At 54.5% G+C, this 19,154-nt stretch overlaps 1 protein-coding gene across 6 annotated transcripts in view; it reads left to right on the forward strand.

The window, feature by feature from the left end:
• Positions 1 to 2,257: 2,257 nt before the first annotated feature.
• The window catches only part of NRBP2 (nuclear receptor binding protein 2), a 30,114-nt gene continuing 13,217 nt past the window's right edge, over positions 2,258 to 19,154 (forward strand). Inside the window, exons 1-5 of one of the 6 annotated variants that reach the window (XM_056333658.1) lie at positions 2,779 to 3,071; positions 4,740 to 4,869; positions 17,467 to 17,589; positions 17,898 to 17,999; positions 18,271 to 18,360. In XM_056333658.1, the coding sequence (XP_056189633.1) occupies positions 4,867 to 4,869; positions 17,467 to 17,589; positions 17,898 to 17,999; positions 18,271 to 18,360 (318 nt within the window). In that variant the 5' untranslated portion in view covers positions 2,779 to 3,071; positions 4,740 to 4,866. Of the gene's footprint in view, positions 2,285 to 2,777; positions 3,072 to 4,539; positions 4,561 to 4,739; positions 4,870 to 17,466; positions 17,590 to 17,897; positions 18,000 to 18,270; positions 18,361 to 19,154 lie in introns of those variants that run through there. The other 5 variants (XM_056333660.1, XM_056333657.1, XM_056333656.1 and 2 more) reach the window with 5 other exon arrangements.

The following is a 19,154-nucleotide window of genomic DNA, read 5'->3' on the forward strand; positions in this document are numbered from 1 at the left end:
GGTGAGGAAAGAGGTACTGGGATATAGGGGCATTGTCGAGCTGGGGATGAGGGGGCAGTGATGATACAGAGGATGATCACTGCTGTGAGAACATTCACCGATTCTGCAGTACCTCCTGTCATTCCCGTCATGTGTCCAAAGAAGTCAAGGGTACCGCACGCTGAGAACACTGCACTCAAAGTGAGTTTGAACAGAGAGATCTAGGACCTAGCCGGTTCATGCTGCTGGATGCAATTTATATACCTCAAATGAGCTTAAAGACTTGTGTATGAGCTGCCCAAGCACTGGGCATGGGCAGGGACACAGCAACATTCGGCTAAGGGCATGTCCAGCACATGTCAAAATGAAGACACCAGAGGTCCACAAAGAACATGTGAAGACCAAAAGTATTTCTTCTCCAGAAAGCATGGAGCAGTAGGCAGCAGGAGAGCAACTCCTGTGGGTCAGATCTAAGCTCTACCTATCCCTGCATCCTGATTTTGCAAATTGCTAAGAGCGGATCCCAAGAGGAAGAACACAAGAACCAGAGCAGGGACCGAGCAATATTTCATCAGTTGCAGACTCAGCTTCTGACAACCTGCAGCTTAGAGGCCTCTTGAGTCAGAGGCTACATCTGTGTCTTTGTGTTTAATAGCCCTCAATCAATTTTTCTCCCACAAATTGGCCTAATGGCTTTTAAAATCCTTCTCTACTTCGGCTGCTGTAGACACCCTATAGCAATGAATTCTACCATGTGTCACCCACAAACATTTTACCCCAGGAAATACTCAGTAAAAAATTACTCCCATTCATGTATTTTACAGCTCTTACCTTGCCTTTTCATCAGGCATCCCAACTACCATTTTGAGCGAAATGGTGAATAACCATTCCTACGTGCTCCCTCCATGCCATTAGTGCTGCTCTCAGTCTGTGTATCCCCAGCTCAGCTGTTGCTTTCCAAGCTGTTAGTTTAATGTGAGACCTTGTCCACGCTTTTGATACCCCTTCCTGTGTCACAAGAATCTGCGCAGCTCTTCACATCCAGCTTTAGAGCTGACCGTCCTGAATAGTTTGGTGTCATCAGCAAACTCTGCCAACTCATTGTTCATCCCTTTTCTGGATTGTTTGTGAACGTGTTGAAAAAGCAGTGCCTGGTACAGAGTCTGCCTTAGGTACTGCAGAACTCCTCCGGCCATTTAACAGTTGCGTTTCTCCAAACCTCTCCGGCAAATCTCTCAGCCTGGCAATTTGTCACCATTCATGTTATTGATTTGTTATACAATCTGTTCTTTTGTCACCTCATTTTGAGGCAATTCCTCTGACTGTCCTGTAAAGAAAGGCTTCCTACAAAGTAAATGCTACAGCAGAAAACAAACGGCTTTTTTTACTATAGCCCCATCTCTCCAGTGACCCCATTTAGACCCTCATCATCCTCAGGCTCTACCTATCTTCTGCTCAGGTTCTTGCCTTCAGTGCTTCTGAGCGCTGCTTTTTACCTTTTGGCCAGTTGTCAAAATCTCTTTTGGCGTATCTTCCTTGCTCAGACAGAGCTTTTACTGGCAAAGGATGTCTGTTCAGACTGGCAGATCCCCCCCCACTCCCAGTACAGGCTGCCCCCTCATCAGGTACAGACAAATTGGCAGACAATTGGCAAAGCTGCAACAGGGAACCAGAGTTGGGTGGCTGTCATGTGAGTGCCATGGGGGACTGCGGAAAGGTGGCTGGGGCCCCAAGATGTGCTTTTGTAGTCCAGGAGGTGATGGTGGGGTCTGCCAGGGTCAGCACAGGGCTCACCCTGACAGCCTTCCAGCAGGGATTTACCAAGCACACTCAGACAAGGGTATGCCACTGGTGTGGGCAGCAGCAGCTCAGGCCCTGCCAAAGCACCCATGGCAGTGCCACACAGCTGTAGCTGGTGGCACCAGTTACCCTGGTGCCGCTGCCAGAGCAGCCCAGTTGGCTGCCAGGCAGGACCCGGTGGCTGCCTGCGCAAGGAAATGCCTCCTGTTGGTTTATAGCGTGTTTCAGGGAATGGGATTTTGCATATATTATCTGGTGTGTGCCATCAGCACCTCCTTGCCCAACAGCCACCCCTCACCCCGGTCCCTCTTGGGTAACCACACTGGCCAAAAGGAGTCACGATCTGGAAGGATTGAGCGTCTCCCAGAACAGCGAGCTGGCACCGGTGCTTATATGGAAGCAGGGTGGAACAACTAACGAATGTGCTAAAAGAAACCAGAGATGGCCAGGAAAAGAAGAAAAATATCAAAGGAGCCAGAAACTTTCTGGAGGAATGAAAACATCTGTAAGACTTCTTGCTCAGAGCTGGTGAAGCACTTTCTGGGTGGGCAGGGGAGCCCAGGCAGGAGGTGCAGCCCCAGCACCCAGCAGCGGCTCTGGGGGGGAGATGGCGAGAAGGTGACAATAAAAGGAAGGGCTGCTGGGGCGGGGGGACTCGGAGACCCCGCCGGGAGGGAGCTGGAAGGGCGGCAGATGCCTGGAGGGAGGCCGGGGGGAGAAGATGGCCAGGCATCGGAGGTGGGACAGGCAGGTGGCTCAGGCCCGGCAACCGGGGCTGCGGGGCGGGCGGGACAAGCCCCGGCGCCCCCGCCTCTGGGCAGGGTGCAGGTGCGGGGAGCAGCCGAGGGGTGCGGGACGGAAGCGCCGGGCCCCGCGGGGGCGTTGCGGCCGCGAGGTCCCGGTGGCCCATCCCCGGGGCCGGGGGGGTGCGGGGCCTGCCCGGGGCCCCTCCTGGCGGGGCGGGCCGTGAGCGGCCGCACGTCCGGAGTGGGGCGGGCCGAGCCCGGGCCGGCCCGGCGCGGCGCTGTCAGCCCGCGGCACGACTCGGCTCGGCACGGCTCGGCTCGGCTCGGCTCGGCTCGGCTCGGCTCGGCTCGGCTCGGCGCGGCGCGGCGCGGCGCGGCGCGGCGCGGCGCGGCTCGGTACGGCTCGGCTCGACACGGCGCGGCGCGGGGATGGCGGTGCCGGAGCCGGACGCGCGGCTGGCGCAGGAGAAGGAGGAGGAGAGCGAGGAGGAGAGCGAGATCCTGGAGGAGAGCCCCTGCGGGCGCTGGCAGAAGCGCCGGGAGCAGGTGGGCGCTGCGGGACGGATGCTGCTGCTGCTGCTGCTGCTGCCGCCGCTGCTGCTGCTGCCGCCGCTGCCGCCGCGGCCGGCTCCGGCGGGGCCCCGGGCACGGGCAGCCCTGCCGAGACTCGGTCGGCGCCCGCGGGTGCCCAGGGCGAGTGGGGTGGCCGCGGCCGGAGGCCGATGCGGGGAGCTGCTCCGGGGCGGGGAACGAACGGCGGGGAGCGGCCGGAGGCGCGGGTGCCCCGGTGCGGGCTGTCCCGGTGCGGGGAGCCGGGCTCACCGTGCCCCAGTGCGGGCTGTCCCCGTGCGGGGAGCCGGGCCGTTCCCCCAGGGCCCAGGCGGGAGACGGGGGTACCGGTAACCACGGGTCGCTGGCCAGGCAGCTCCTGTGGGAATGAGGACTTGCCGGGAACATCGCAGGGCACGGCGGTGGTGGGGGCTGGCCCCTGCATCCCTGCCTCTAGGGCTGGAGGACCCAGTTCCTCCTCTCCAAACATGGGGTTTGGACCATTTCAGCTTATCTTTCTAGCCCAGGAGCTCAGCACAGCCGTCCTGCAGCATGTCCACCACGGTTTTGTGGTGCTCCTATCATCACCCACTGCCCTCTCTCCTCCAGATGTGTCCCCCATATCAGTGTAATGGCCATCTACCCCGAAAGTGGAGGCTGAATCTCCCTGTCTCTGTCAGGGCACCCAGGAACAGGGACCAAAGGCAGGGTATAAATCCTGGCCGCAGGCCAGGGTGGGACAGCACACATAGACAGGCATCACAGGCACTGTCGGCTCCCAAAGGGTAAAAGGGCCCATCCTAAGGCCAATCCTGTTCTTTATCTTCCCACCACCACCTGTTAAGGACCTGTAGGTAGTCCATAGTGCTCTACTCTGGCTGCAGGCTGCCTGTATTTTAGGCTGTTTTCCCAGTCTGGGCTTTGCTGAGATCTTGATAACCTACTAATGCCATGAGCACCTGCCCTTCTTGTGTCCCTCTGTGCTTTCTGGTGCTTCCACACCCCAACATCACCCTTCAATCTCCTTTCTTACTACCTTACCACCTCTGCCCGACATCTTCTCTACATCAGAGCCTTGCATCGGGGTGTACGTGCCGCATGGCTGGTGCCTGAGCCTTGTCCCATGGTGTGCGTGCCATGTGGTGAGTGCCAGGACCTGACACCATGTTCAAAATCCCGTGGCTTCTTCCCCTGCTACTTCTTGATGCTCCTGGAGTATCGGATCCCACCCATGTGGCACATCCAAGGTGTTGGAGCCAGCTGTATCTTTGTCTTGTGTTGTTTCCTTGATATTTTTTGGGATGGGCTTTGCCAGCATCCATCATCAGCCATCCCTCTGTCTGTGCCCCACATCTGACAGCTTCAGCTGCTGGTGTGGGTGTTGCAGTGTGCCCTCCGTGCCGCAGGTACAGGCACAGCTGACGGACACACCTCTGCCTCTCTCGTGGTCTCTCTGCCAGGGTGGCTCTGCAGGACAGCTGAAGAGGTGAGGAAGGCTGTGTGGAAAATAGTTTTTTAGCTGAGAATACCCTGGTGCTCCTGTAATTAAAATGACCTCCACTGTATGTTGGAAACAAGCATCAGGGTGGAAAGGTTTGGTGTAGGTGCTGGATAAGGCCTGTAATTTAATTGCATCTGACCTGTAGTTGCATGATCTTTTTTCAGACAGTTCTTGGATCATCTGTGTTAGTCCATGACCTACCAAAACAGCCTGAAACCCCTCGTTGTCCTTGGCAAAGGAACGACTTGGAGCTCATTTCTGATTTGAACAACCTCCAGCTATTTTGACTTAATGGTGACATTTAACGATGAGTATTTTAACATTTAATTTTGACAAGGGAGTTTTCTGGAGTGGTGTGGCAGTGTCTGGAACTGGCCCTTGGAGGTTTGTCCCCCTGTGCAGCGTGTGGGAGAAGTAGAAACAAACATGGAGCGCAGCCCCAGCCATGACATTTCCACACAGATGTTTTGGTAATTGGCTGCTGTGCCATACTCTCTGTCTGCAGGGAGTTTTTCATGCCGGAGAGGTGGGAAGGGTGGACTGGCCTTTCCTGACCGCTGCAGGACAGCAGGCAGTGGCAGGTGGTTGGTGATACTGCACATCACGGTGGTGAGTTGCAGCGCTGCAATCCCATCTTTGGCAACATAAAAGACTTGCTGACTGCTCACCAGGCTCGTGTTGCCGTGGTGAGGCAGGGATGCATCCCTCTGAGGACACAAGCGTTCAGGTGATGGACCCAAAGGAGAGTGGCCTGTTAGCAAGCACAGGGCTCAGGGCTCAGGTTCTGTACAGCTGCCATGACAAAATGCATGTGAACTTGAACAGGGAAGTGATAGTGCTGCCTAAATTGCAAAGTGAAGGAAGTTTTTGTAAGAGACTAGTTTGTTGCAAATTCATAGATGCTCAGTTACGTACCAGGAAGAAAGAACACCGTTTGCTGTCTGTAAGCTGTCAATATGGTTATCTTCCAACACTGATGAACAGCCATTCCATTTAACCACACTCCGATTGCCGTAAGCTATTCAGGTACTCTTACCAATGGGGATTTTCCCTCACTATCCTGATGATTCGTTATGATTATTTATTCTCCTCAATTTGCTTTTGTCAGAACACAGTCGAGTCCTGTGTGGGATCACTTGACCTATTGTCTTGCTGTTTTGAGAATGGGTCCAGAGAGGTGGGAGAGCTGCCTGTGACCTACCATCTCTGCAGCAGGCAGAGAGAGCCAAGGCACATGTCTTGGAGCAGTGTCTGGAGCCTGGAGAGCTGAAGTGGGCAGAGGCAAGCACCCCATTCAGCGTTTTAACGCTTAAACCATGATGCTCAGTAGTACAGGTTTGAAGCAGGTTATGATAAATTGCTAATGTGTATGCATTAATTACATGTACACAAGGACTACACCTTTGTTTTTGCACAACTATTGTACCCGTACTCCAGTGGGAGAACGCAGAGCAGCGGCTTATGACCCTACTGTGCATTATTAAACCACATATGGACGCAACAGCTAAAATGTGCTGTGATCTTAATGCTGCGCTGGGTCTGGCCATGCCCACCAAAGAAAAAAACACTTCACAACTTCCTTTGCCTATTTATGATGCATATATTCATGATGAAGCCACAGATTTCCACAACCAAAAGCATTTAAATTATCTCTGCAACCTTTGTGAAGAAACAGTCATGTGAATTCTTCCTGTTCAATGTCAGCACAATCCATGCTCTGCCTCTTCCATTTCTCTCCCTGCTATTAGTGTGAAAGTGCAGCAGAGGAATGCTGCTGTTGTAGACTTTTCCATGTAGGAAGATATATTTTTTTTCAGTGTTGGTTTGATGACTTCATCTACTTTTTCCACCCACCCTGTGGAGTAAGAGTAGCAATGAACAAGAAACTTGGTTTACTGCTTATGTTAAAAGTTTTGCAACTTTCTTTGTCTGAATACAGTTTCCTGAATGAACCCTAGTACCTCGTTACTCAGATCAAACTGTTTTTATCCATGCTGCTTTGCTTTTGCAAATCCTTTACCCATTTGGAAGGGGGACTGTTATGACCAGTAGATACTTGTTGACTGTGAGGTTCACAAGCAGTGGTACCACTGCACCACGTCCAGGCCATTATTTCAACAACCTCTCCAGCATCTGTCCTGTCCATCTCCAGGTGTCCCACCTGTCAGTTCTGCCCATGGTGCTCCCTGCACGCTCTGGGTTGCCTTTGATATTCCTCAGGGCCCTTTCCCTTTGGGTGAGAGCATGTGCTTGCTGCGGCAAAGCTCAGCTGTGGTTCGCAGGACCACATTTTAGAGTTGCTTCTCTGCTTGTAACTCTGCCATTGCTTCTGACACGGCGTTCTGCTTTGCGGTGCTGGCAGCTCCAGTGCAGCTGCTGATGGCTAAACCAGGGTTGGTTGCATTTTTGCTTGAAATCGTCCATTGCTCCCCTTTTGGTCACCTTGTGTAGTAAAGGGGTTAATGACTGAATGTATAGTGGTACAGAGCCCTTGAACTATGAGCTTTAAGTTCTAAAACCAGCAGGATGAAAGAAAGGAAGAAGGGAAACAATAATAGCAAGAAAGTGAAGCAATGCTGAAGCAGAATTTAAAGAAAAGAAAGTGATATTAAAAAATCTGCAAGAAGGGGAGATTTTGAAGTGTTGCTATAGGTTCCCACAGATCAGAAAATTAAAACAAAATATGGAAAAATAATCTAAGCATTTGAACACACCGAGAAGCAAGGGGTTTCCCTTTTTTTAGGTATTAATTGTATTTGCAGTTTGCAGTAAAGATAGCTGGTTCTGTGATAGATTATTTGGAAAGCATCCAAGTATTTAATATTTGCCACCAGAGTTATTTTTAAAAGCTGCTTTGTTGCCAGCCCTCCCAGGAGACTAGGACTTGAAGTGTGTTTTGTTGTGAAGTGCTTTTCCAGAGCAAAGGGGATCAGCTGAAGGACTTGGCTCTTTCTTTTCATGCCATCTATTTTTTTTCTACCTCTTACTAGTTTTATGGCTTTTGTTTGCTGTTGTTTAGTTTTCCAGGATGAGTTTACTTGTGAACCCACCGACCTCAGTTGTCAGGCAGGTTAATATCCTAAGGCTTTGCTCTGTGTTCCAAACAGGAGGTGGGGCACCCCAGATGGTTTTAATTGAGGACATTTGTGAAAGCAACGTGAAATTGGTTGAACTAAGGTGGCATAATTCACCAATAGAGAAACTTTGCTCGAAGCAGATAGTGAAGTCCTCTTCTCGGCGTGTATTCTGTGGATCTGGAAACAAACAAAACTTTGCATGCTAGATTTAGTGTCCTCCTCGTTACCCTTCTAGTTTGTGTGGGCAATGTGCAGGGACTGTTTTGCCTTTTGCTTCAGGTTCGCTCCCTGTGCTACTTTCTCTGTTTCAAGGATCCTTTAATCCTTCATCATCTTACCCGGTCATAACAATCCTCTGCCTTGTTCTCACTGCTGGGGAGGGAGGTGACGTCAGCTGAGTGGTAAAGGTTAGTGCAGAAACTTGTTCTTTTTCATGTGGTAACATGCTCTTCTATTCCCATTCATATGCTCCACAAGAATGCCATTCTGTTTGCAGCTCGTTGCTCCTGGGCAGCAGCTTCTAAGGCACTACCTGTCTGCTCTAGCCCCTCCACCGTGTCCACGAATGCATGCAGCTCAGCATTTCCCAGGCTGCTCCTTCTGTGCTCCCTCCAAACTAGACACAAAAGAGAAGTATTACAAATACCACCATTCCCCATGTTTTGTGTTCCCTTTCTTGTTTTTAACCAAGCTTTTTTTGCCCTTTCATTTGTTTTCCCATGCAGGTATTTTTGTTTACAGTGGTCAGACATTGTATATGAGACTTGCAGGCTCACACACATTTTGTGTCTCTTGTCTCCTTCCTCCTTTGATATAACCAGAGAACAAGCACAGGTCCCAGAGGCTTTTATGTTTTACTACTGGGGCAAAGGGGGTGTCCCACAGTCACGTTACAAAATGGGTTAAAAGATGACTGAATGCTCATTGGTTGGCTCTTCCACCGGACAAGTTAGCATTTGACAGTAATCACGTGAAAGGCAGTGTTTTAGCATTCCCCCATAGCAATCAGATACTGGTCAGCAAGGTGGGTTTTGTTAGCTTTCATTGAAACTGCACTGCTGACAGCTTAGCTGTTCAGCCTGGGTTTGCTCTGTGCCAACACAGCAGGAGGGCAAATCTCTCTCCTGGTGCAGTCAACAGGGTAAATCACACCAAAATCCTGTTAACTGGTCTAATTCGTACTGGTCGCTGGTGACCTGCCTGACTCATAAGGGGTTGCTGTTTGTTGTTTTCCAGCTGGGCTTGGATGGCGAGCCAACGCAGCCCATTCTTTCTGGATAAGCACTGCAAAGCTCATCCCAGGGCATTTGTTCCCAGTTTAGACTGGTGGGCACTGGGGGCCTGCAGCATCAGGATGAGGTACTGCATGGCCAACCTGTCCTTGGGCACCTCCTGCTCCCACCTCCCACCCTGATGTCGCTGGGGTCTGCTCGCCTGCCCGGTGCCCAGGTGCAGGCTGGTGGGGGGGATCCTTTCATTTCCTGCTGTATTCTGCAGAGCCTTCTCTAACTCCTGCTGCAAACCTGCTGGGCTGCTGGCCGCATGTCCCAGGTTTCAGTGACACTGCCAGTGAATTTCCGAGGTATGGTTTTGCCAGGGAGCAAAGCTGCCTGGGCTGGGCAGTGCTCAGCTTCGGCTGACCACAGGCTCACGTCTCCTTCCCAGGGGCGTGTAGTGCCTTGGGGGTAAAGCAAACATCTCCCTGGGGTCCGGCTTCCTGCCAGGACGTTTCTGGAGCAGCCCCATCCGCAGGCCAGGGGTGTGTGCAATGGTATGTCTTCTGCCCAGGAAATAACAACACTTGTATTGCCTTCAGCATGCAGGATCTCCCCTGACCTTTATCTGGGCAGTGGAAAAATACTCTTCTGTCCCTTTTTCTCAGCAGTGGAAGGAGTACAGGGATCACAGTGTTTGCTGTGGCAGCTGCTGGGCAAGAGGCAAGGGCAGCCATGGGTATGGAGAGAAAGGAATGGCTTCCAGCCCTCCCTCCCACAGGCAGAGGGGACAGGCTGGCCAGTGGCTGCAGTTCTGAGGAGGCTTGCTCCAGATCCTGCTGGGAGAGGCTTCCTCTCCCTATCCACAGGTATTAAACAATGACCTCCCTGCTGTTGCTGACAGGCAAGGGATCTCCTGGGGATGGATAGGGAGAGCTCATGGAAAAGGGCTGGGTAAAGTGGGTGCCCCTCATGCCCTGGGATGGGAGAGCTCTGCCGCTGCACATCCTGCCATGTTGGCCATGAGTCTGTTTCCCTCCCTCAGTCTCCCCTGCCTGCAGTGCAGCCGGGCACCTGGTTATTTTTCCTGACACTTCTGTTTTCTGCCCATAGCTCTGCTCCTTCTCTCCTCTTTGAGCTTCACTGCTCCTCCAGCGTGGTCCACAACATGTGCCATTCACCTGTACCTGCCTCACTTCTCTCCGTGATTGCACTGATGTTAAACCACAGCAGAGCTCGCCCTGACCTGTGCCATTGTCACCCAGCTCTCTAAGAGGCAAATCACCATCCTGGCTCGGCTAGCTAGATCTCTTCAGCTGACAGTGTATTAGCCTTGTATCCGTGCTGGTTTGAATTAGTGCTGAGAATATGTTTTTATGAGAGGTAGGATCAAATGCTTCACTGGAATCAAAATATTTTCCATCTCATGTGTTCCCTTCACCTGCTAATTGTGTAACAGGATCATAGAGACAGAACAGGTTTATCTGGCATCGCAGAGCCCTCGTCCTGCTCCTGCAGAGTCACAGGACATTGTAGGCTTGATCTGTTGTTTTGCTGTGGACTGCAGATAGCAGTATGGGTGGATGTCCTCCAGCTAGCTCTACTGTCACAACCTTTGGCATACCTGCCACAAGGTGAAATCTAGCCAGCGGCTCAGCCAGGCTCAGGAGCAGATTGCTCTGTGATGGCTTGGGGTGCTGCTGGCCCCAGGCTCCTCCCTAGGGACAAAAAGGCTGTTTGTGGCACTTCTGATGCTTGAAATGGGGCCCAGGAAGCCAAGGGCTTGGAGCCATGCTGCTGTCTGAGACCCTGGGCAGAGTGCTCCCAGCTCAGGAGGGTGGGATATATCAGCTCTTCACCCACAAAACAACAAGTGCTTGGTGGGACCATGGATAAGTCCCACTCACTCCCTGGCTGCCCACTGCCTGCACGCCTCTGCTCCCACGGGACCTGCGCAGCGCTGCCTGCCACTGCTGTTTGCTCTCCCTGTCCCTTGATAAGCTGAAGGGAGCAGGAGAGGTGTCAGAGGGGGGGCTCAGCCCTCTTAGCTTTTTTTTTTCTCCTTTCACAAGTTTTAAAAAAATATTTCCATGTTGCAACAGTCACCCCTGCCCTGCATGGGGCCATAGCATGGGGTGCTGGAGAGGGGAGTGCAGCCTCTGTCAGGACCAGGGAATGTATGGTTTGGAGAAGGCAAGAGGACCCCAGCTTCAGGCAGCGGGCTGGAAAGAGAGTCCTAGCAGGGACACACTCCTCCATCTCTGCTTCTTGCACACATTGCTCTGAGAGAACAGTCTCTGCTGCCTAAGGTGTGTCCCTGTGCCTTAGCAGCACCTCCTTGCTAGCTGCAACCTGAACAGAAGTCCCTTGAGAAACCCAGACACAGCCTTTACTGTTGCCCAGGCTTATGAGATACTGGAGCGGAGGGCTACGCTGGGATTTAACTGCAAAAGTGCTCTCCCAGGCACGACGTGTTCCTTGCTCAGCCTTGTGGCCTCAGCAAATCCTGCCAGTTCCCGGCACCAAAAGGGATAAAATGTCATGGTATCATGAGGAGGCAGGTAAATTGTGCATGCAGTGAGCATCACCATCCTCAGGTCCTGCTAGCCCTCCTGTCATTACCAGCAACCAGGGGTTTCTGCTCTGTGGCAGCGCAGTATGGGCACTGCTCCCCTGACAGAGGCGCATGCCAGTTGTGACTTGTAGCATCCAACACGTCTGCTGTCACTGTGTGACCAGGTGGGTCCTGGTGCTCTTACCAGCACGGCACGGCTGGTCTCAGCGAGCCCGGAGAGCCTGGGGGCCTGCAATCCAGCTAGTCACTCATCCTTCTTGCTTGGCTCTCCCTTTGGGTGTCTCTTGGGCTTTGCCCTGTGTCCTTCAGACAGTGGTTTCTTATGTCCTGGCTGCCTGTCTCCAGGGCCATCCACAGCACCCAGAGTGATGGCTGCTGCACCAGGGATGACTCGGAAGCCCACAGGCAGGTGGCAGGGCCACGGGTGCTCACAGGGCTGCTGCCAGCCTGCGGTGGGTGGGGAAGGGCTCCATCCCACATGGAGTGGCTCAAGCAGGCAGAAGCTGGCCACCAACTTGGGAAGGAAACTTGGCTCCAGTATGGACAGGGCAAGTGTACAGAGTGCTGGTAGTGGCCTTGCTCTTGTGCCTGTTCATGGGCTTTTGGCTCCCAAAACTTCATCTTTCCTCTGGTCCTCTGGCTCAGTACTAGTCCAGAAAAGCCCTGAGGAGGTTTGGTCCTCTTTCTTCCAGGTTCAGGATGCTCAGAGGCTTTGGGTCAGCCTCCTGGTCTACCCTCCAGCCTGGTCAGATGTCTTCTGGTGGCCTCTTTAACAGCCCTTTTGTGTCTCTGTTAATATGGTCTTTCTTGGGATGGTTATGGCCCAGGGTGTGGGAAGGAAACATACTATTTCATAGAATCGTAGAATCACAGAATGGTTTGCTTTGGAAGGGACATTAAAGACTATCCAGTTCCAACCCCACTGCCATGGGCAGGGACACCTTTCACCAGACCAGGTTGCTCCGAGCCCCATCCAGCCTGGCCTTGAGCACTGCCAGGGATGGGACATCCACAGCTTCTCTGGGCAACCTGTTCTGGTGTCTCACCACCCTCACAGTAAAGAAGTTCTTCCTGATATCTGACCTAAATCTACTGTCTTTTAGTTTAAAGCCGTTCCCCCCCTTGTCCTATCACTACAGGCCCTTGTACAAAGTCTCTCTCCAGCTCTCTTTAGGTGCTGGGAGGTGCTCTAAGGTCTCCCCAGAGCCAGCTCTACTCCAGGCTGAACCACCCCAGCTCTCTCAGCCTGTCCCCGTAGGAGAGGTGCTCCAGCCCCCTGAGCATCTGCGTGATCTGCTCTGGACTCACTCCAACAGGTCCGTGTCCTTTTTATGCTGGGGACCCCAGAGCTAAATGCGATAATACTGCAGGTGAGGTCTCAGAAGAGTGGAACATCACCTCCCTCCACCTGCTGGCCACGCTGTTGGTGATGCAGCCCAGGATGCAGTTGGCTTTCCGGAGCGCGCATATTGTTTCCCTCCCCTTACCCACTGCTGCTTTGCATCTCACCCCCCCCCCCCCTCCCGCTGCGGCACTGGCAGCTCTGCGGGGGCAAAGGCACCCTGCAGGAATGGAGGGTGAGGGTCACTGTCCCACTGCTCACCCCTGCAGCCTCCTGCCTGGCACCCCCTTCCCAGCCTGCCTGCCCCTTTGCTCTTGCCCTCCAGCACATCCCTCCTGCAGAGCCTGGGGCAGCCGCCTCCCTGCCGGTGTTTGCCCCGGCCGGTGGCAGAGCCTGCACTTGTGTTTCCCCAGCAGCCCCTGCCAAACCAGGCAGAGGGAACTTTTTCAGTGCCTTTGCCTTGTTTCTGAGCAACCTCCAGGTTATCCTTCCTCTGCGCAGTAAGGTCCTCGATCCAGACATGGGTTTCCAGGCAGGGTCTGCATGTGCTCTTCAGTGGTGCTGATGGTCGGGGGAGTCAGGGCTGGTAACGTGACCCTGCCACTGCTTGGCATGAATCAAGGCAAGGGCTGAGGCTTTGCCCGCTGGGCTGCTTTGAAGACACAGCCATAAACTTGTACCCAACTTTGGAAATTATTTGGGTAAAGCACCTGCAGGCAGGAACTGGCCTCCCTCGCAGAGGGACAGCCCACTGGGTTGGAGCCCCACTGGGTGCTTTGCCTGCCTATGGCAGGCAGGAGGGCAGAGAGGAGAGTGGGTGCAGAAGAAATACGTCTGTGCTGGGGGTGAGGATGCGAGGTGGCTGCTCAGGAATGGGAGAGTGCCCGGTGGTTGGTCCCCATGGCTGTGCTAGGGGCTGGACTGCTTCCCTCACCCAGAAGCTGCCTACCCCAATCCTGCTCCCATGCTGAGGTCCTGGGAGCACTGCCACCAGCAAAGGAGGCCTCTGGGACTGCTCAGTGTCCCATGGGTGGCTAGGATGTGCTGGTCCAGATGGCATGGAGGGATGCTTTTCAGGGGGCACTGGAGGGCAGCGAGATGACCCTGCCGAGAAATGGGGCCAGCACATGCTTGTCCTGAGGATGTGAGTGTGGGTGTCAGGGGAGGAGCAGAGGACTGGCAGAGTACCCTCTTCTCCAGGTGCCATGGCCATGCCTTTTTCCCAGTCTCCTAGAGCGACCCGAGAAAGGTAACAACCCACTTTGTCATTATTTTCTCTCCAAATTGGGTCTAAATGCCAGTGGCAGCAGACATGCCTGTCCATTGCTCTCCAGACCCATGCCTTCCTTGCTTAACAGTCGCTCTCCTAAGGCCCCAGAGCTATATCACTAAGCCTTTTTCTGTGGACTGTTCAGTCCTTGTTGACGTGAAAAGCTCAAAAGGGAGTGATTTATTGTAAGATGCAATCTGATCTTCTGTAAGCCTTTGCTTACTTGTCCCCAGTGATCTTGCCAGGCTGGCCTTGGCTCCTGCCAAGGGCTTTCTGGAAGCAGCCTGAGCAGGGAGTTTGCCCAGTCTGGCTCTGGAGTTTTGCCTGTTCCACGTGGTGTCCACCATTAGCAGCATGCAGAGCTGCCGGGAACTCTGAAAGGCATGGCGTGAGATAATCAAGGTGACCTGTGGCTGGTTCCTTTTGTCCCCAGTCACCTCTGTGATTATAATGCAGCATTTATTTATTTATGCAGTCTTGGAGCTCAGTGTGCCAGACAGCTGTTCTGTATCATTCTTACTGTTGTTCAGCACAAGACTGAGCACGCTCATGTCTGCACGGAACAGGGAACGTTTCCTCCCCTGTGGGCCTGTCTGATGCTCCTAACCACGTACCGGAGCCTCCCAGATACCAACAGATCCACTGTCCAGAGTGTTAAGCACCAGGATACCACTTCAGGCTCACCGAGTATTCAAAGGTTGTTCAAAGCTGGGGGGCTACGGTGGAGGGACAACCCTGGACTTCTGCTGTGGGTCACTCTTGGACAGACAGCCAGTCGGATTCAGCACAGCTGTTCTTACATTGAGCTCTGAGCAAGTGGGAGGCAGCATTGCCTGCCTAGGACGGGACGGGGCTGGCAGGCAGCCGGTTTCATCCAAGTGTGAGGATGGGAGGTGTGGGGTGCGGTGGCCATGCAGGTTGGGTCCTGCTGTAGGCTTAGTATCTGCACACAGGAACGTTGTGACCCTGTGATGTGACAGATGAGGAGGTGACGCCTGAGGCTTTCAGACCCAGCTGTGCCTTCAAGCCATGCATCAGTAACGTCCATGCAGAGCTCTGTTGCTCCCACGTGTCCTTGTGGCAAGCAAAAGGATGTTCTGGTCTGTGTTCTCCATTTGACTCCTTTTTCTTGGATTTCTGGCCACTCATTGGTTTCAGGACAGGATTTTTCTCAAGGTCGTGAGCTGATTCTCCAGTGGCATTTTTGAGGAGAGGTGGAAGAGCAGCTTCATAGAGCGCTCTGTGACCAGCAGACCCTCATGGTGCACAGGCACTTGCCCCTGGCCTCCATTGCTCCTGGCACAGCCTCCACCGAGACCTGCCTAGGTTTAGCCTGGAGAAGGCTGAGAGGGGACCTTACCAATGCCTACAAATACCTTAAGGGCGAGTGTCAAGAGGACGGGGCCAGGCTCTTCTCAGTGGTGCCCAGCGACAGGACAAGGGGCAACGGGCACAAACCACAACACAGGAGGTTCCGTCTGAACATGAGGAAGAATTTCTTTACCTTGAGGGTGACAGAGCACGGGGACAGGCCGCACAGAGAGGCTGGGGGTCTCCTTCTCTGGGGACATTCAAAACGCACCTGGACGTGACTCTGTGCAACCTGCTCCAGGAGGACCCGCTTTAGCAAGTGGTTGGACTAGACAGTCTCCAGAGGTCCCTTCCAACCCCCACCATTCTGTGATTCAGTGATTCCCAGCCTGATGCCAGCTGCCGAGAGCTCCTGCTGAGGCTGTTGCTCCCCCTTGGCCATGCAGTCCCTCCTGCCACAGCTCACCCTTGCTCTCCACCAGCAACATCAGCCAGAACGACCACGGCTTGGGGTTCACAGTGTGATGTGATGGCCTTGCCGTGGGGGCATCCTGGTGAGGGCTGAGCCATCTCCCCACCACCCCCGGTAGCAGCTGCCCTGGCAGTGCCCTTGCTGGGTGCTCCTTTGCTGGCTGTGTTTGTACTGGGAACCCTGGGAGGCTGTTGGGACTTGCCGGGAAGGCTGTGGTCAGCGAGGCCAGCTGGCTGCATCACTGGCTGTCCGTGCTGGGCTTTGTGTGGAGCACACGGAGCCTGTGAGCAGAGAGAACAAGTAACAGAGGTGCTTTGTGTGTCCCCAGCAGGAACTGGGCCATGAGCTGCCCGTCTGTCCCCTGCTAATGAGCTGGGGGTGCTGGGTGCCTGCGCCTGCGCCCACAGCTGCCCCGTGCCGCAGTAGTCCAAGCGGCGGCGGTGGGACGCTGCGTACCTGCCCCGGGAAGCAGCAGAACAATCCCTCTTTTCATCTGGCTGCTGGCAGCTCTGTGCTGCTGCTGCCGCAAGGCAGATGGGAGTGGGCAGCCGTGCCTTTGTCCAAGCTGCCAGGGCTGAAGGAGGGGACGGGTCCGAGGCTGCAGGGCATCTGCTGTGCAGTGATGCTTTTGTGAGGGGAGAGTGAGGGCACAGACTCCAGTGTGGATGGCAGTTTGGGATGCAGCAGGCATCGCTGCCGGGAGGCAGGACCCACTGCTCTTGGGTCTGGGGTGTCTCTGTGCTGTTGAGCCTCTATCAGAACTGGGAGCCTTTTGAGCAGGTTTTACCTGGGCTGGCGGCGGGACCCAGTGGTCCTGGCTGGCCTGGGGACCAGCAATCTGGTGCTGCCCTCAAGGCAGAATCAGCAGAGACCCAGCGCAGGGACAGGGCTGAGTCCGTGCTGGATGTGGCCTGCAGAGGTGATGTCTGTAGAGCTGCTCTCCATGGGGTGGAGAGGGACATGGTTGAGTGGTGGACTTGGTAGTCCTGGGTTAACAGCTGGCCTTTATGATCTTAAAGGTCTTTTCCAACCTGAATGGTTCTATGATTCTGTGACCTCTGGGGATGGGAACTCATCAGACAGACCATGGCATGTGGGCGGTTGCCCTCAGTCTCCTCATGACATTAAAAGAGATGATATGGCTTTCGTTTGCCCAGACCTTCTGATTTGCTCTGTTCAGCGTGAGTGTGACCGTCAGCTGTGGGTGTGGGTTGCTCCCCCATGGCTGCTGAGAAGTGGGGTCCACGTGGGGGTCCCCATCTGCATGCAGGAGTGGGGCCAGGAGGTGACTGTCACCACTGAGTTCTCACTGAGCTACAAGAGTTGAGAAGGGCTGGCGTGGGGAGCTGCTCTGAATCTCTGGCTCTCCCCTGTGCCGTCACACCCCGGAGGAAGGGTGCAGGCTGCTGTAATGCCTGAGCTCCCACGCAGGTGGGTCCCGAGGCCAAGGCAGTGGGCTGGGGGTTTGCTCCACTCACCATCTCCTGGCCAGAGCCTCCTGTGGGCTGGACTCCTCCACAGGAGCCATAGCAGGGACCACTCACGTCCATGCAGCACGTTCCTCCGGTGCGGCTGGGAGCGGTGGGCAGGCCTGTGGCCGGGCTGTCTCACACCTTCCTGTGCCTCACAGGTCAATCAGGGGAACATGCCAGGCATCCAGAGCACCTTCCTTGCCATGGACACAGAGGAGGGTGTGGAGGTGGTGTGGAATGAGCTGCTCTTCACTGACAAGAAGGCCTTTAAAGCACACGAGGTAAGCCATCCCTCCCCAGCTGGGACTGTGCCCAACTGCCCTGGGACTGCCTGCTGCTCCTTTCTGGGTGGGCACACTTCAGTCAGCAGTGCTAATCACAGCCTGTCACGCTGCACTCCTCCCTTCGTAGCATTGCGCTTTCCCTTGGCTTCTCCAAGACAGCTCCATGTGTCCTCTGTACCCCGAAAACAGCTTTTCCTGTGACCGGGGGCACAGCCTCCTCCCCAGCCCCAGGTTCCCTTGCTCTGGGAGGTGTCCTGCCAACATCCCAGGACCTGCCACCTCATTTGTCCTCTCTCTGCCTGCAGGAGAAGATCAAGACCATGTTCGAGCAGCTGGTGCTTGTGGATCACCCCAACATCGTAAAGCTTCACAAATACTGGCTGGATGTGAAAGACTCAAAGGCACGGGTAGGGAGGTCTCAGGGAGGCAAAATGTCTGGGGGGTCCCCATGATGTGGGAAGGATGCCAGTGGGAGCCATGCAGGGATCCCAGCAATGCTCCTCACCCTGCTGTCCAGAACTCCCCTTCCTTCTCCGGCACACTGCTGCCAGCAGCCTGCACTCACCCGGGTGCAGGGCTGGTGCAGGCTCCATGCTGCTGGCTGGTGCAGCCCACGGGCTGTGCATGGCGCTGGCTGGGCAGTGACGCTGGGAAGCTGATGCCTCTCTTCCCTGCCAGGTCATCTTCATCACAGAATACGTGTCCTCTGGGAGCCTGAAACAGTTCCTGAAGAAAACCAAGAAAAACCACAAGGCCATGAATGCCAGGGTAGGTTCCCTGGGAGCATGCACAGGGTGTCCTCAGGTGAAGTGGGTAGCTCTGTGTCCGTTGGCACAGAGAGGGTCTCTGGTCTCTTCTAAGGCAGAACAAGTGTGTATCGTTGCTCCCTGAGTTACCCAGGGACTCTCTGCTGTAGGGAGATGGCATTTTGGTGAGGGCTGGAGCAAGAGCAGAACATCCCTGGGACAGCCTAGAAATGGATTCTGCTGTCAGGATCCGACCTCATGGGTGGGAACCTGCTGGAAGCTGCTGCAGTGAGGTTCAGCTGAGTGATGCTGATGGTTCCTGGGGCTGCATCAGGAGGCCTGCATCTCCACCACCCTCAATGAGGGGCAGCAGGCTTGCTGCTGGGTTGAAGGGACCAGTTTCACCTGCAAACCCACTCAGTATGGGTCTGACTAATGGTTTTGCAGGCAGGTCCTGGCTGGCTGTGACTGAGGAGCTGGGTGACCATTCTGGGGGCCCTGTGCTTGACTTTGCAAGCCCTGCCATGAAGTTTGAGTTCAGTGTCACACCAGTGCAGTTAGGCACTCCTAGAGCTGAGAATTGCTGTTGGTGTGTACAGAGAAAAACATACACGTGGACCCCAGAACCATACCTAGCTTTGCCTTCCGTGATGTGTCTATCCGTGCTCGCACTGGGGTTTTGTGGCTCGGGGGAGCTCTGTCTGCCGGTAAGGATGAGTTCTCAGCTTTAATGGTGTTCTTTGAACAGGGGTTGGAACGGAGACTGTTGTCGCTGGGACAGCGTGTGGCTCATCTTTGAGTAACAGTCTCTGCAGG

The sequence above is a fragment of the Falco biarmicus genome, chromosome 3 (genome assembly GCF_023638135.1).
Source record: "Falco biarmicus isolate bFalBia1 chromosome 3, bFalBia1.pri, whole genome shotgun sequence".
NCBI classification, from domain to species: Eukaryota; Metazoa; Chordata; class Aves; order Falconiformes; family Falconidae; genus Falco; species Falco biarmicus.